Source organism: Pan troglodytes, chromosome 15, assembly GCF_028858775.2.
Source record: "Pan troglodytes isolate AG18354 chromosome 15, NHGRI_mPanTro3-v2.0_pri, whole genome shotgun sequence".
NCBI lineage: Eukaryota > Metazoa > Chordata > Mammalia > Primates > Hominidae > Pan > Pan troglodytes.
The window spans coordinates 97512693-97527996 of NC_072413.2; the positions used below are offsets into that span (position 1 = coordinate 97512693).

Here is a 15304-nt window from a genome sequence, read left to right on the forward strand (position 1 = left end):
TCTCTGCCTGCTGACCCTGCCACCCACGACAGAAACAAGCACTGAGCACCCAGCCAGGAGGCTCACAAAGAGGCCTTTATTTATCTAGCTCAAAGTAGACACTATCACAATCTTGTTTGTTACTCCTTTTACTAAAATAGTTCAAATCAATGTTTTTACCACACTATCAAAAAGTTCTATTTCTTCTTGTCTCCCCACGTCAGAGTGGTTGAATAGAAGGTAGAAACAGGCCGGGAGTCCACGGGCTCCCAGCTCTAAACGGCGCCAGGGCAGGAAGGGGTGGCTCCGGGTCTCACTGTGGCACCTTCTACAGAAAATAGACGTAGCTGCCGGGCCCGGGGACAGAAACCAGACGTTCCAGTCCATCTCCAAAAAGCAGCACAAATACTTTGCCCCACAGTATGAAAAATATACACCTCTACCGCTCTGCAGTCATGCATTTAGTTTTAAGAAAAAAAAAAATCAGTAGTATGTATCTTGTTTCCTCAAGTTTCAAGAAAAAAAAAATGAAAGGTCACTTTTTTCTCTTTAAACACTGATGTGTAGCTAGTAACTTGGATAAAAAGGTGCCACCCTACAAAATGTGCTCAGCATGTTCTGAGGCCAGGATGGGCTTGGCCGCCTGGGCTGGGGCGAAAGGAGACCTCCATCTGTCACAGTGGAAACTGAAGCCGAGTGCCAGTGCCGCGTCCGACTTCAAGATCAAGAGTCAGAGCCTTTGAAATGGAAAGGGGGCATCTGAAAGGGCACCCCCACTGGGGGCTTTCAGAGCTAAGGCTCCAGAAGGAAGGGGTCGCCCTGCTAGTGACAGAGCTGGGAGTCACCCTGAGCTACAGCACGCCCAGATTTCCCCTGTGGGAAGCCCCATCTGACCCTCTACAGCCCACGGCTCTGCAACTGCCACCTGTACTCAGGTACATGGCGTCGCTGCTGCTGGCTTTTAAAATCAGCTATTAGTTTGAGATGTGACTGTCGCCGACAGGGTTCCGTCCTAGAAAGCCATCCCAGTGCCGTGTTGGCTCAGGGGTCACCAGCTTTGTGCTGCCTCCGTAACAGCAGGAGGGTTCTCAAAGCAATGTTCCACTGATCCCTGGATGCCACTGCAGCATTAAAGACAGGGTCAGTCCCCTTGAGGGGAAAGGTGGCTTCAAGGCTGTTCTCTGGGCCTGTTTGCAGGAGATCCGCAGGTACCAGGAGCCCGTACTTATTGCTTATTTCAGTGGTGGCCAAGCCAACCTGACCCAAACATGATGCACACGGGCTCCCAGACTTGGCTGCCACTCAAAATGGACCCACACCCCTTGGGCTACTCTGCGGTTCTTTGGACTGCAAGACCCAGAGGGGCCTCTGCTCAGCTGCCCACTCGGGCAAGAATCACTGAGTACCATGAGCAGCAGGTGTTCACCCAACTTCACGTGTACACCCCTAGTGACCGGGAGCGCACCACCTGACTGGGCGACACTCCTTCCCAAAGAGCCTCCTGGCAACACCCACGGCAGGAGCGCCACACCATCCCATCACCAGCACCCACTTACCCCCCTGGGGCTAAGATGGGGGGCGTGAGCCTTTCCCCTGAGAGCAAACGGGCAGCAAGAACTGCTCAGAATAGAGCCGCCAGCTAGGGAGAGGGACAGGGCGGCCATCTCCCCCCTCTTGCCTGCATCCCCAGCCTTGGGCCTGCATGAGACCTGCTGGGTAGGAAGACAGCCTCTCTGGGCTCTTCAGGTGGGGCTCTGAGCAGCCCCTGGAAGAGCACAGGAGTCTGATGGGGACCTGGTGAGGTCCTGGACTCGAGCTAGGGCTGCTTACAGTGGCATGAGCGGATGTGGGGAAGCGGCCTGTCCCCGCGCTGCAGCTGTGGGATCTCCCCTGTCATGTGCCACACATCACCCCCTCTAGGCCTTACTTTCCTCACACACACAATTTTCTATTGCACTTTACAGTTTATACATGGTCATTTACACTGAAGATCTCACTTGATGCCAGAATCCTGTGAGGAGGGCCTTATGCTGCCCATTTTACTACTGAGGACACGGGCTCCGAGTGGGGAGGCAACTCTCCACCCGCAGCGACTGCAAGGCAGCAGAACTCAGCTCCACCCGGCCCGCCCTCAGCCGTCGGCTGTTGGCTCATGCCTCCTCAGTGAGGACCCCTGCCCTGTGGCGCTGGATGACCTGGAGCCATAAGCATGGCCGAAAAGGAACCTCAGAGACCTGTTTCCACCAAGAGCCGTCAGGCTGAGTGAACTGCTAAAGGTCACACCACAAACTAAAGGCAGAACCTGGCCAGACACGCTCCTTCCCAAAAAGAACAGAACTCTCATCTGCAGCCCAGACAGCTCTGTCCACAGGGACCCAAGATGCAGCCAGGCCCTGGGGGAGGTCACAGCCAACCAGAGCCCCAGCTGTGGCCCAGTGCTGCCCATCAGGAAAATCACATGTGGCTCAGCCCAGAAACTCTCCCCAGGCCCTTCCTGTTACTGGCCTGTCATGTAAACCACGAAAAGGGACGTGCCTCAGGCATGGGGCAGGAGGAGCCCAAGAAGGGCATAGCCTGGACAGGGTGGCAGGGGGACATTGCAGAGACTGGGGGGAAGGGGGATGACCTCCAAAAGCAAGGAGCAGCGGGCATTGGGTGGCTGAGCACAGATCCCCAGGTGTGAGGGCACCCTGACCTCCAAGGCTGAGGGTCACAGGAAGGGCCCAGGGCAGCCTCCAGCCAGCCACAGATGTGGTGAGTGGCCTTGTCCACATGCCGGGGACCCAGTGCTTGGGGGGCCTGGGGCCAGGCCACGGCATGTGGGCAAGAAGTGGTGCCACCTGCATCAAGACCCAGGTAGTGGTGGTCTCTGTCCAGTGTGGGTGGCAGCCGGGGAGTAGAGGGTTTGATGAGTGGCCCCTCCATCCCAGGCAGGACACAGGAGCCCGGACAGTTCCCAGGCTGGATCTCAGAAGCAGCCTGCAGCCTCTTGCTCATGGAGCCCAGGGCCCAGAGAGGGAATGAGGCGTCCGGGCCGCTCTGCTGCAGGAACGGTCGCGGCGTCTCGTCTTCCCAGGTTGCTGGTGTATGAGGCGGGAGATGGCGGCTTGGGCCAGTGCATCGGACCCATGGCAGCTGGGCCAGGGCGGGCAGCGTCCTATGTACAGTTCACCACAGAGGAAGAAGACAGGGGCTGGGCTGGAGGTCCTGCCCGGGTCTGGGGCCTGAAACTCCCCCTGGGGACCCCCAGCAGGGCCAGTCCACGTCCACAGAAGAGTGGCCCTACAAAGGCCCCTTGAACTGGTTCCCAGACAGGTGCTGCCGTATGGAGGGCTTGGAGCTGGCTGCATCTCCCAGCTTTCTCCAGACCACCTGTGGAGAGGAGAGAGATGTGAGTGGTGGGACTCACCCGCGTCCACCTGCCGCCTGTGCACATCCGCCGCCTCATCACGGCAGAATCACCCACGTCCTCAGAGCCATGGGGCCAGGAGGGACACGGAGGCCACTGCAGGCCCAGAGACACCCACACCAGGTCTTTGCATGCCACGCTAACTATCGGGCCTGAGCAGGTCACTGCTGGGGTGTGGCTCAGCCTTGCAGCTGTCCAGTGGGGTCCACAGGCCCCACTAGGTGATGCGGGGGAGGGGCTGCACAGTTCAGAGCCTCTCGCCCCCCCTTTAAGCCCTGGGTTCAGACCCTATGAAACTCCTTCCCCGATGGCTCCTGCAAGCACCCCCAAGGAGACCGCCGATGGTGCTCAGCTGGGTCGGGCACGGGGCTCTCCTGGGCAGCCCCAGCCTGGTGGGCTGGAGGGTTCCACCTGGACCTCCTGCTCTGAGCACCATCTGCCCAACCAGCAGCCACAGGGGGCACCAGCAAGCTGAGAGGCCCGGGGGCCAGCACCCAGGGAACACCTGGGGTGAACAAACCAGTCCCGGGGGGGTGGGGGGCTCAAGCTCTATCCAGAACCCCAGGCACGGCACTCCTGGGGAGGGCGGATCTGCAGACACCAGGGGCCCTCTGGGAAGGGCAGGGGGCAGCGAGATGACAACGGGCCGGGGCTCCTAGCACCTCTGAGGCCTCCCCCCAGCCATCCAAGGTCACCCAGCCTTCACTGAGCATTTGAGAAATGGAGTCCCACATGGGGAAGGGTATGGCCATGCTGGGTGGCCCTGGTTGCACTCCCAGTGCCAAGCCTCTGCCCCCCACCCCTGGAAGCCTCACGTTGCACATCTCGCGAACGATGGCCTTCTCCTTCTCACTCAGGTCCTCCTCACAGCTGTCCTGGAGCTGCCGGTCCAGATTCTCGTGTACCTCCAGGACCTGAAGGGGACGGGTCTTGGGGTCAGGGGCAGAGGCCACCGGCAGACCTCGGGCAAGTCACCTGGCCCCTGATCCTCAGCCTCCCCTGCTGCAAACCAAAGCTGAGGACCCTGAGCCGCTGGGCCCCTGGGGACAAGCGTGGAAAAAACTGAGGGGCAGGTTGTCATCTCACCCTGCTGACACTGGATGCCCTACAAGGGAAGCAGCTCATGGCTGGGCCACCTGGGAGGAAGTAGACCGGCTGGGCAAGGAAGACCCTCAGACAGGTGGACTCGCTCCAACCCAGGGCCCGCTGGAGATGAGTGGGCATTCGCCACGTGGAGGGGGTGTGAGTAGGCGTGGCCGTGGCCGTGCATGCATGTGGGATGTCATGGGGCACGTACGTAGGAGGCAGGGGGGCATGGGAGTGGGGACTGTGCTCAGGTGTGCACAGCCTGGAGGAACCGGAGCCCATCGGACTCACCAGTCTGCACCTGCAGAGGCTGGGCCTGGCAGACCTGAGGTTAGTTCTAGCCCCACTCCTGCCCCTATCTCTCTGGCCTTAGTGGGGTGCCTGCCCTCCCCGACCCCAGGCCTCAGTCTTGTTAGGTGCAGTAGCTCAGGGATGGCAGACAGGTGACACACTTATGACCGCCACCTCTGAGTTCTGCCTCACAGTGCTCCAGGCAGCCATGGTCACCCAGCCACCCACACACAGATGAAACCTCCCACCCCTGCCACTTGGATACCCCTAGGTGCAAAGGTCCCACAGTCTCACAGTGCACCCAGCATCTGAGGACTTCTGAGGGAGCGGGTAGTGGCCCTCACCTTCATGGCATGCACGACAGCCTCGGGCTTCTGTCCTGCAGGGCTGTAGCCAGCAGAGGGGGGCGAGGGCAGCTCAGGTGCGGGGCAGGCCGGGCCCTGGGGAAGGCAATCACACATCTCAGCTCACCCTGGCTGGCTCCCACAGGAATGACCGGTGGCTCAGACAAGGCCCCCATTCTGAGGGGCCAGGGCCCAGGCAGGAGGAAAAGGGGACCGGGGTGAGGCAGAGGAGGCAGGTGTGAGGATGGAGACCCAAGGAGCCCACAGCCAGTCTGGCCAGTCCCGCCCACCAGGTCTTCTGCAGATGAAATGGTCCCTGATAGCACAGAGGCAAGACGGGCAGTCCAGGGCCCACCCACACCTCTCAAGCTCCCCTACGACACCCCACAGATAAGACCTAGCGTCTGTTTTGCAAGGAAAGTAAGTTCAGCCTAGGGAGGGCAAGAGACCCAGATCACAGCAAGACCAGGAAGGTCTGGACTCAACCCTGGCACCTGACTCCAAACTCCCTTCCCCTGCCCACCCTGGAGCCACCGGTGGGCGAGGCCGGCTTCGCCCTGAGCACTCCCTGGGGCCTGCCACCCAGCCGCCACCTCCCAGCCCTGCGGGATGAATTGGCTGCCAGGTGCCCAGCTCCCACATCAGGCCTTGGGGAGGGGACCCAGCCTCTGTCAGAAGCTGCGTGTCTAGCCAGGGGCAGGCAGTCCCACCCCCAGCTTCCTGCCTGGAAGGGTCCATGTGGCTGGGAAGCCAGGTGCAGGGCTTCTGCCTCAGGCTGCAGTGGGGACCACAGGGGCCCAACAGAAACCAGCAGGTCACAAGATGCTGGGAGAGGCTTGGGAGGAATTTACAAGTGCCCAGAGTCAGACAGAAAACACCCAGCGGTGCCCTGTGGGCCCTGGAAGCGGGGTTTCCAGGACATCTTCGGGGCTCCCACCTTTGGCAATCCTTGGGCCAACCATGGAAGCTGAGTCTGCCGCCCTCTCTGTAAATGGGGCCCTGATGACGCCTCCCAACGGCCTGGCAAGCTCAGGGAGCTGGGCTGGAATCCCACCCACCCAGGCCTGCATCATGGGGCCACCTAACACTGCAGGGCTGGGCTCTGCGACCCTCAGGACCCGGAACCCCCTGCAGGCCTGGCAGCCAACCCCTGGTGCCCTCCCTGCCCGCCCTGGCCTGGACCTGCTACCAGAGCCTTGCACGTTGACCGGCTCCTGCCTCCACATGGAGAGCAGGCCCCACCCCTGAGGCTAGGGGGCCTGGGAGCTGCTACCTCCGGAGGCCCCCCGAGCCCTGGGGTCTAGGAAAGCGTCATTGAGGTGCGGCCCAACCCACGCTGAGCCTCGGTTTCCTCGTCTGGACAATAGAAAGGGTCCTCTGCCCCAGGGTGTGTGCAGGCCCCTAACTCCAGCCCAGGCTGTTGGGTCTCTGTAGTGTAGGGAACCCAACAGGGACGCTGGGGATTCCCCCTGGGGTAACGCAAGGGGGCGCCCTGGCCTGACGCAGAAGGCGGCACTCCCCGCGCCGGACAGCAGGGGGCGCCAGTCGCACACATACGGCCCTGGGAGACCTGGGCACCTACACCTTCCTGCACCTTCCGCTGCAGAACACAGGCCATGTGCCAGCTGGCCCCTGGCACCTCTGGCCTCATGTCCCCATCTGCACCAGGCCCCTGGGCTGCCTGTCCTCTTACAGCCCCCGGCTCTAGGGGGCTGGGATTTCTGCAGCACAGGCAGGAGGGAAGCCAGGAGCGTGGGGGTGGGCTGTGCAAGCCGCCCCTCTCCTGCCCGCCTCACTGGGCAGTGGTGGGTGCCAGCGAGGGCATGGCCCGGGATCCTGAAAGTGACACCAGGACTAGACAAAGCCCTAGTGTTACCTCCAGGGCATTCCCGGGGTGCAGGGGCCCCCAACTGCACTAGAACTCAGCCCCCTCGGGCCACACACACCTCCCACTGACTAGGTACCCACTTAGGGCAGATGGGCCCACTGAGTCCTTGCCACACTGCTCCCAGCAGACACTATCTTTTTACATGTTCATACATGCCTTTTTTTTTTTTTTTTTTTTTTTTTGAGTGAGAGGATCTCACTCTGTCGCCCAGGCTGAAGTACAGTGGCACCATCTCAGCTCACTGCAGCCTTGACCTCCCAGGCTCAAGCAATCCTCCCACCCCAGCTTCCAGCGTAGTTGGAACTACAGGTGCACACCACCATGCCCAGCTTTTTTTTTTTTTTTTTGGTAGAGATGGGGTTTCATCATGTTGCCCAGGCTGGTCTTGAACTCCTGGACTCAAGCAATCCTCCTGTCTTGGCCTCCCAAAGTGATGGGATTATAGGCGTGAGCCACTGAGCCTGGCCTACATGCCCACTTTACAGACAAAGAGAGTGAGGCTAAGAGAATGGCTTGCCCAAGACCAAACAGCTTGTAAACAATGGGGCTGGGCGCCGAACCCAAGTCCGTGGGACTCCTGAGCTGGTGCCCAAAGTGAGGATACCAGAGAGAACTGAAAATAGACATCCACAAAATACCTGTCGCCAAACGCTCAGAGCAACACCATTCATGTGAGCCCAAACATGGAAACGATCCAAATGTGCAGCAACAAATGAAGGAATCATGTGTTCCACCCACACAATGGAATAGTATTCAGCCATGAAAAGCAATGAAGACCAATACAGGGTACCTGTGGCTGGACCCTGAGAACAAGATTTGGAGTGAAAGAAGCCTGACACAAAAGGCCACACGTCATGTGATTCCATTTATACGAAATATCCAGAATTGGCAAATCCGTGGAAACAGAAAGCACCAACCAGTCAGTGGTTGCTGGTGGCTGGGAGGAAGGGGGACGGGAGTGACGGCCGATGGGTACAGGGTGTCTTTCTGGGGTGACGAAAATGTTCTACTGTGATGACGGCACAACTCTGAGTGTCCTCCCTTAGGAGGCTGATGGGTATAAACCACCTCCCACCCTCCACTGGGGACCAGCCTGGGCACCTGCCCTGACAGCCAGTGGATGGAGGGTATGGGCAGCAGTGGGCAGGGAGGGGGTGTCCACCCCAGAGAGTCACCTGCTTTACCCAGGGACTCTCCAGCATGCCCTCAATGTGCCCATGACCCACAGGTAGCCTTAAAGGAGACTTGCCTGGGTCTGGAAGGGCCTGTGTCCCAGGCAGTGTCTGAGCCCGGAGACGGCCCTCTCCGGATAACCCCCTCACTCTCCCCGGGGGTCCAAGTGCCAGACATGGGCTCTCCAGGCCCCAGCAAGGGCCCGGTGCCCTGTGAACACTCCACGAGGTCCAGCCCCTGGGCCTCTGGCCCTGGCCCTTCCACAGCAGCCACTTCTCCAGGCTTCATCGGCCCCTCCCACGAGACACCTTGACCCCTCAACACCCACTCCTGGGGGCCTGCCCGCCGACCAGCCCCGATCACGGCCCCTGCACCTCAGTTCATCCCACTCCTGGGGGCCTGCCCACCGACCAGCCCCGATTACAGCCCCTGCACCTCAGTTCATCCCACTCCTGGGGGCCTGCCCGCCGACCAGCCCCGATCACGGCCCCTGCACCTCAGTTCATCCCACTCCTGGGGGCCTGCCCGCCGACCAGCCCCGATCACGGCCCCTGCACCTCAGTTCATCCCACTCCTGGGGGCCTGCCCGCCGACCAGCCCCGATCACGGCCCCTGAACCTCAGTTCATCCCACTCCTGGGGGCCTGCCCGCCGACCAGCCCCGATCACGGCCCCTGAACCTCAGTTCATCCCACTCCTGGGGGCCTGCCCGCCGACCAGCCCCGATCACGGCCCCTGCACCTCAGTTCATCCCACTCCTGGGGGCCTGCCCGCCGACCAGCCCCGATCACGGCCCCTGCACCTCAGTTCATCCCACTCCTGGGGGCCTGCCTGCCGACCAGCCCCAGTCACGGCCCCTGCACCTCAGTTCATCCCACTCCAGGGCCGACCAGCCCTGATCATGGCCCCTGAACCTCAGTTTATCACCCGGCCTCCTGGCCTCATGGAGGAGCGACCCCTGCACAGCCCCCACGCTGGCCCCTGACCTCTAGGCACACACAGGCACCAGGATGCACTCACCATGGGGCCCTGGCCATCCACCGCACCCCTGTGGGCCTCACTTCCTCCTCTCCAAAGTAGGGGACACCCCCTCATGCACAGAGCAGTCTAGAGGAAAAAAGGAGGCAAGAGGAACAAACCCTTTCCCAAGGCTGCCTCCTCCAGGAAGCCTTCCTGAACATTCCCAAACTCTGACAGCATTTTATCCGCACTCTCAGGCCTTGAGGCTCGGCCCATGCCTGGGGTGTGCTCTCCAGAGGCCTGCAGGGAGACAGCATCTGGTGGGCCTGGTACATGTGAGAGCTGTGCTTGCACAGCACTTCCCAACCTGCAGGCCACGCGGAAGACTTCAGGACATAGCACTGAGTAACTGCTAGCTGCTATTACTCCCTCCCACGATCTGAATGAATGAGAGGCACGGGGCATGAAGACTAAGGAGCCAGCCCCGTGAGGGCATCCCTTGGCTTTTCAGAGCCCTCCACCATGAAACAGTTAGAGCCTCGTTCAGCCACGGGACTCCGGATAAATGCTTGGAATATCGGCCATTGGCGGGCTTTGCTGCCTGCACAGGCTCTACAGCTGCATTCCTGGAGAAGGTGGAAGGGCAGCAAAAGAGAAATCGCAGAGCCAGCAGCCAGCACTGAGGCCCAGCAAGCTCTGCAGCGGGGGCCTGGGGTCAGCCTTGTGGGCAAGGGGTGCAGGGGAGAGAGCAGGAAGGGGCACAGCTGCTACAAGCACACGTGCTGCCCAAGAAGCACCTCCATACACGGCTCTGCAGGTGCCGCAACGAGGACAGCCGGTGCTTCCTAAGCATCCGCCACGCACCCGCCAAGGCTCCCGGAGGCGTGAAGTCCCACAAGGCAAGGCCCCCAGTCCCAGGAGGGCAAGTGGGCCTGGACTCCTGTGGCTCCCCACTGCCATCATATCTATCTACAGGGCACAGTCCTGAGCTAGGTTCCACTTCCCGGGAGCTGGCTCCAAGCTGCCCACCCCATTCCCTCCAGGCCAGGTCAGCCAGGTAGGGGCAGAGGATACCCCTGGAGGCATCAGGCTGGTCATTTCAGTGCAGAATCCACAAACCTGAACCCCAAGCTCCAGGGCTGGCCGGGTACCCTCTCCTCACCATGGCCAAGGAGTGGCACAGGCTAACGAGCCGCTCAGAGGGACAGCGGCTAGGCACGGGCAGCCCTGCGCACGCGGCCTCTGGAGACTGCCCCGCACCTCCAGCAGTGTCAACCCACCTGGGGCTCCGCCTCTAACTGCCACACTGGACGGGACATGGACACAGGGCCTAGGGCTGGGGCTGAACTCAGGCACCCAGATCCTTGTGCCCCTCCGGGCAGGTCACTGGCCTGCCTGAGCCTCAGCCCCTCATCCGGAACAGGTGGGCTTTTTTGGGGTGCACACTCACGTTCTGCAGGGAGTCCTGGTAGGAGGGCGGCAGGGACGCAAGCTGGGACTCCGAGTGGTAGGGCGAGAAGCCTTTCCGCAGCGTGCGGAACTCTCCGGAGCCTGCCTGCTGCAGGGGAGAGAAGGAGAGGGGTTAGACGGAGGGCCAGGCTGAGGAGGACAAGGGCCCTGGGCATGGCTCCTCACGGCAGCAGGGGCTGCTCAAAGGCACGGCCCCGGAGGACCCCTCCACCCTCCCCTCCACACGACTTATCCGTCCCCCGAGCCGGGATCAATCGATCTTCACTCTCCCCAGCTCAAATGTCAGCGATCCACTCTCCAACGTGGGCTTTGTAAACATTTGTTGGATGGCTGAATAAACAGAATGAATGAATGAAGGAAAGCGAGTGAGGAGAGAGTGTCTCTCCCACCCCGTGACTCACCCTGGCTCCTCCGCTCCAACTTCCTGCCCTTGGGTCCCTGCACAGACGGCACCACTCACAGGGCCTGGGCCAGCCATCGGCAGCAGATGGGGCCACATCCACAGGCGAGGCCTCCCACCTCCCACGGGTTCGGGTTCGGGGCTCTCTAGGGATGCTCCGCCCAGGCTGCCTCCCCCATCGGATGGGCAGGGAGCTCCTAAAGCAGGTCCTGGGTGCTGCCTCTGAATCCCTAAGAACTCGTGCAAGCTGTGGGGTCGTAACTAACTCCTGCACACAGGAGGGAGGGAGGAAGGCTTGGCCTTAGACCCTTTGCTTAAGAGCAAAGCAAACACCACCGACCCCCAGAATTTGGAGCTGGGGCTGGGACCAGGAGCCAGAATGAATCCACAGGTCCCATAAACTTCTCGGGTCAGTCCCACAGTGCCCCTCCCCTGGCCCGGCCCAGCAGAAGGCCCGGCCTTTCTTTTCTTTCTGCATCACTAAAGGGTTTTGGGTGTTTCTGGCCAAAACACCCTTTTCTACTTCAAAGGAACTGAGAGAGCGGCTGGGCAGATAAAACACTGCGGAATGTCCCATAAATCAGCAGGCTGTTGAGTTACCCAAACAAACTGCAGGGGCAGGGGAGGCCCAGGCTGGGGCTGGGCTGGGGCAGGGGCAAGGAAGGCAGGACAGGCTGCAGCCATGTCTGGGGTCCCAGTTCCACTCACCAGCCCCTCAGCCTGGCTGTGAAAGATCCCACACACACCCTGCTTGCCTCCCTCAAAAGCTGGACCTGGCCCCGCACTTCTCAGAAGCCCCAGCCTCACTGAGGTCCAGCTCTTGTGTTCTCCCAGCCCCATCAGAGCCCTGGCCAGGCCCCCCACTGGGGCTGGGAGGTCTCAAGAGCTTGGCTCAAGGGCCAGCAAACAGCCGTGTCCTGCGGGGGTGAGGAGGCAAGTGGATGCTCTATTACCAGCTCCCACGGAGGCCACGGAGCCAAGACAGGAAAGCAGGGATCCGGCACTGACTCCCCTCATTAAATAGCCCACGCCCACCAGACGCCGGTCAGCCAGGGCAGCTGGGCACTGGAGGCTGGGAGCTGCTTCCTGGGCCTCAGGGAGGACCTGGGTGTGGTCCAAGGTCAGGGAGGGACATAAAGGAGAGACAGAGAAGTGGGAACCAACCTTCCTGCAGGGCCCCCAAAGTGTGATGGGTTTTAGATAACCCTGGCGAGCATCACAAAGGGGTCTCAGCACGGGGGCCTTGGGCACAGCCCTGAACCATCAAATGGGACTGCCATGCCCTGACCACGGCATTAACCCTGGCTGACCCTGCCTAGGTTAACTAGAGGCACTCACGGCCCGCAGGTGGAGGTCAGATCAAGGAAAGCCCCCTCCCCATCCACCAGGTACCAAAAAGAGGAAGAGGCTACAGCCCCCACCCCTAGGCCCAGCACTCACTCACCCTCCCCCAACAATGAGTGACACCCCTCCCCCCACCCCATCAGAGCCACCCATGCCTCCCTGGGTCACCTCTCCTGAGAGATGTACCCCTAGCTCCACTTAAGGGTGAAAATTCCAAACCACCTGATTTTCTTGGCCAGAACTCTGCAACAGTAAGAGAGTTACAAAATCTTCTCCAATGGAGAATGCATTCTAAGCCAGCACACACTCTGAATGCGTGCGTGCACATACACACAGTCTGACTACTGGGCCACACAGCCAGGAAGGGTACACCTGGGATTGGAACAGCTGCCCTCCCCTTCAGCCGGCCCTGCCCTGCCCTGCCCTGCTCAGCTTCTGTTTGGACTCCAGCGTCCCTTCCTCCACATCCTCTCTGGCCCTCGACCAAATGGGCTCCCACGTGCTGTTACCGAAAACGGAGGTTTGTGCTGCCGTCCCCTCCCCTCCCCCAGATAATTTCCCTGGGAGGAGATGTGTGTGCGTGAGCGTGAGGGAGGTTTTTAATTAGCTGCACGCAATTCCCACCCTTGCCTTCGGTGAGCCTCTATAAACATTTGCATGTCCATAGAACTTTATTAGCAAGCCACAAAGCCAGGCAGGAAAAACGCACAATCTCTCATTAAGGGGCAATGTGACTAATGGCGCATCAAATGAGTAACCATTATTGCACTTAAATCCAAATTAAAAATCCTGCTATGAGACAGGTCGCTGCCTTTGCAGAATGAGATTCCCTAGGATTTCCCCGAGGAGGGAAAGCAGGAGCTGAAATCACCTGCTGGGCTTGTTCTGCACACAGAGAAGAGCTCCAGCTAAGGAAGGTGCTGGCCCTTCCTCAGGCAGAGGCAGGGGGTCCACTGCCGCTCCCCAGAAACACCCGCCTGCCCAGTCTTCCTCGGGTGGCTCCCTCAGGACCCAGGGAGAAGGGATCTTACACACAGAGCTGCCAGCTCAGAGCTCAAACAAGATTTCCCGAATCCTTAACAGGGTGGGGCCAGCCCTGCCAAACACTCAGCGTGGCCCCTTCCACCCTGGCCAGGCCCAATCCGCATTACTCACTTCTAGAGCCTCCAGAGGGCAGCATGAGTGTCCTGGACTAGGGAGGAAGAGACCCAGGAGGTTGCAGGGCCTCCTTTTCCACTGAGGACCGGAGTTCAGGACACCCCCAGCCTGTATCCAGGGCCTTCACTGCAACACTGCCCGACTCGGGGCCCAGCGAGGACTCGCTGGGTGAACTCCAGTTGTTCCCCAGCCCTTTCTGGGCCTCTGCAGTGCGGCCCAGCCTTCTCCCCAGAGGGGAACCCCGTCCTGCAGGGAATGCCTGCCTGCAAAGCTGCAGGGGGCCTATGTGGGGCCACCCTGGGGTGACCCCTAGGGAGCATTGTCAGAGGGGGTGCTGAACAGAAAGAGGGTAAGACATGGAGACAGAGCCCACCCGCCCCAGCCTGCCCACCTGAGGCTGCTTGTTTGGGAAGGATGGGTGGGGTGGCTGCGGGCAGGAAGCGCCTTTCTGGGCTGTGCTCAGGGGAGCTGCTGTCACCCTGCTTCCTGCTCCCAGAGAGCTTTTGGGCCCTCAAATGTGCTGCATCGGTTATGTGTCCGAGAGGCACAAACAGAGCGCCTCCTGTGTGCCAGGCACCACGCTGTGCCCCATCAGGGAGGCAGCAACTAAAGGGGAGTGAGGGCTGGGGGTGCGAGTGGAGGCAGGCACTGAAGAGGGGGTGCCCTGTGTCCCCACCTGGGCAGCCTGCCCACAAGTGACCACTTGGACCACCAGACTGGGAGCCCCAGGCTGATTCATACGGAATGCCCTGGGAAGGAGTCCCCGTGGAAGGGCCACCTGGCGCGACTCTGGACCGGTGTCTCAGTGCTCGGCGCAGGGATGGGTGGGGACCTGCGAGGCTCCTCCCTCCTCAGCACCCTCCAGGATGCCTGCCTGACAGGTGAGCATGGGCCCTTGGCACCGTGTGGCACAGCACAGCTCGGCTCAGCCGGACAGCCAGGTGTGGCCAGGGTCCAGGACCACAGTGGACAGCAACGCAGCCACATCCCTCTCCCCCTCCCAAATTTAGGTCATGCCAATGACTGTGTCTGACTTAGGAGACACTGTGGGGCTCAGGGAGAGGACCCCAACACAGGCCTCCCCCAGCCCAGACTCTCCTGGGTCAGGTGCCCTCCTGTTTCTGGCCTGTGGGGGCTCCAGGGTATCTGTCACAAGAGGCCAGTTTCACCGCAGCTGAAGAGCTTGAAGGTGCCGTCTGCAGAGAGGGGCCTACATCCACCCTCAGAGCAATGGGAACCTGGGCAGGAAAAAGCCACATGAGCCCAGGCCCCGTGCAGCTCCTGCAGGCACTAACAATGCCTCTGCCCTGAGCGTGTGCTGAGAGGGTCTCCAGGTCCCCGTGGTCACTGTGCAGTCCCCAGGCTGGGATGGGGGCCAGGTTGGAGGACAGGGAGCTGGAGAGAGCTCCTTCCAGTTCACATTTCCTGCCAATCCCACTCCCACAGATGAGCCATCATCCCAGGGGCTACGGAGGCGAGAGGTGAGACCCAGGGGGCAAGGCCACGGCCCAGTGACCACCCCGTCCCCAAGACCTGGCGACCTCCCTCCAGGAAGAGGAAGTGGGGGCAAGGCCAGGGCCCAGGGAACACCCCGTCCCCAAGACCTGGCGACCTCCCTCCAGGAAGAGGAAGCACTGTGGGAGCTCCCAGGGTTGGTCAGTGATGCGTAATCAATGGTCTGGGTGCCGAGTAATAAACCCAGGGCCTCAGCGGCCTGTCAGGCTGACACCTCCACCCAGGAAGTGCTGGAAGACAGCGCACCCTCAGCTGGCTGGGCTGGGGGACCCACCTGGAAGCAGAGGC

The 15304-nt window shown here is 60.8% G+C and overlaps 1 protein-coding gene across 6 annotated transcripts in view; it reads right to left on the reverse strand.

Moving 5' to 3' along the window:
• Nucleotides 1-54: 54 nt before the first annotated feature.
• Nucleotides 55-15304, reverse strand: part of CCDC85C (coiled-coil domain containing 85C) — a 93621-nt gene continuing 78371 nt past the window's right edge. For 2 of the 6 annotated variants that reach the window (XM_016926711.4, XM_016926712.4), the window contains 5 exons: nucleotides 10580-10687; nucleotides 9190-9276; nucleotides 5110-5205; nucleotides 4204-4302; nucleotides 3160-3351 (listed from right to left, as the gene is read on the reverse strand). In XM_016926711.4, coding sequence (XP_016782200.1) covers nucleotides 3262-3351; nucleotides 4204-4302; nucleotides 5110-5205; nucleotides 9190-9276; nucleotides 10580-10687 — 480 coding nt within the window. In that variant the 3' untranslated portion in view covers nucleotides 3160-3261. Of the gene's footprint in view, nucleotides 3352-4203; nucleotides 4303-5109; nucleotides 5206-9189; nucleotides 9277-10579; nucleotides 10688-15304 lie in introns of all 6 variants that reach the window. The other 4 variants (XM_016926714.4, XM_016926713.4, XM_024348904.3 and 1 more) reach the window with 4 other exon arrangements.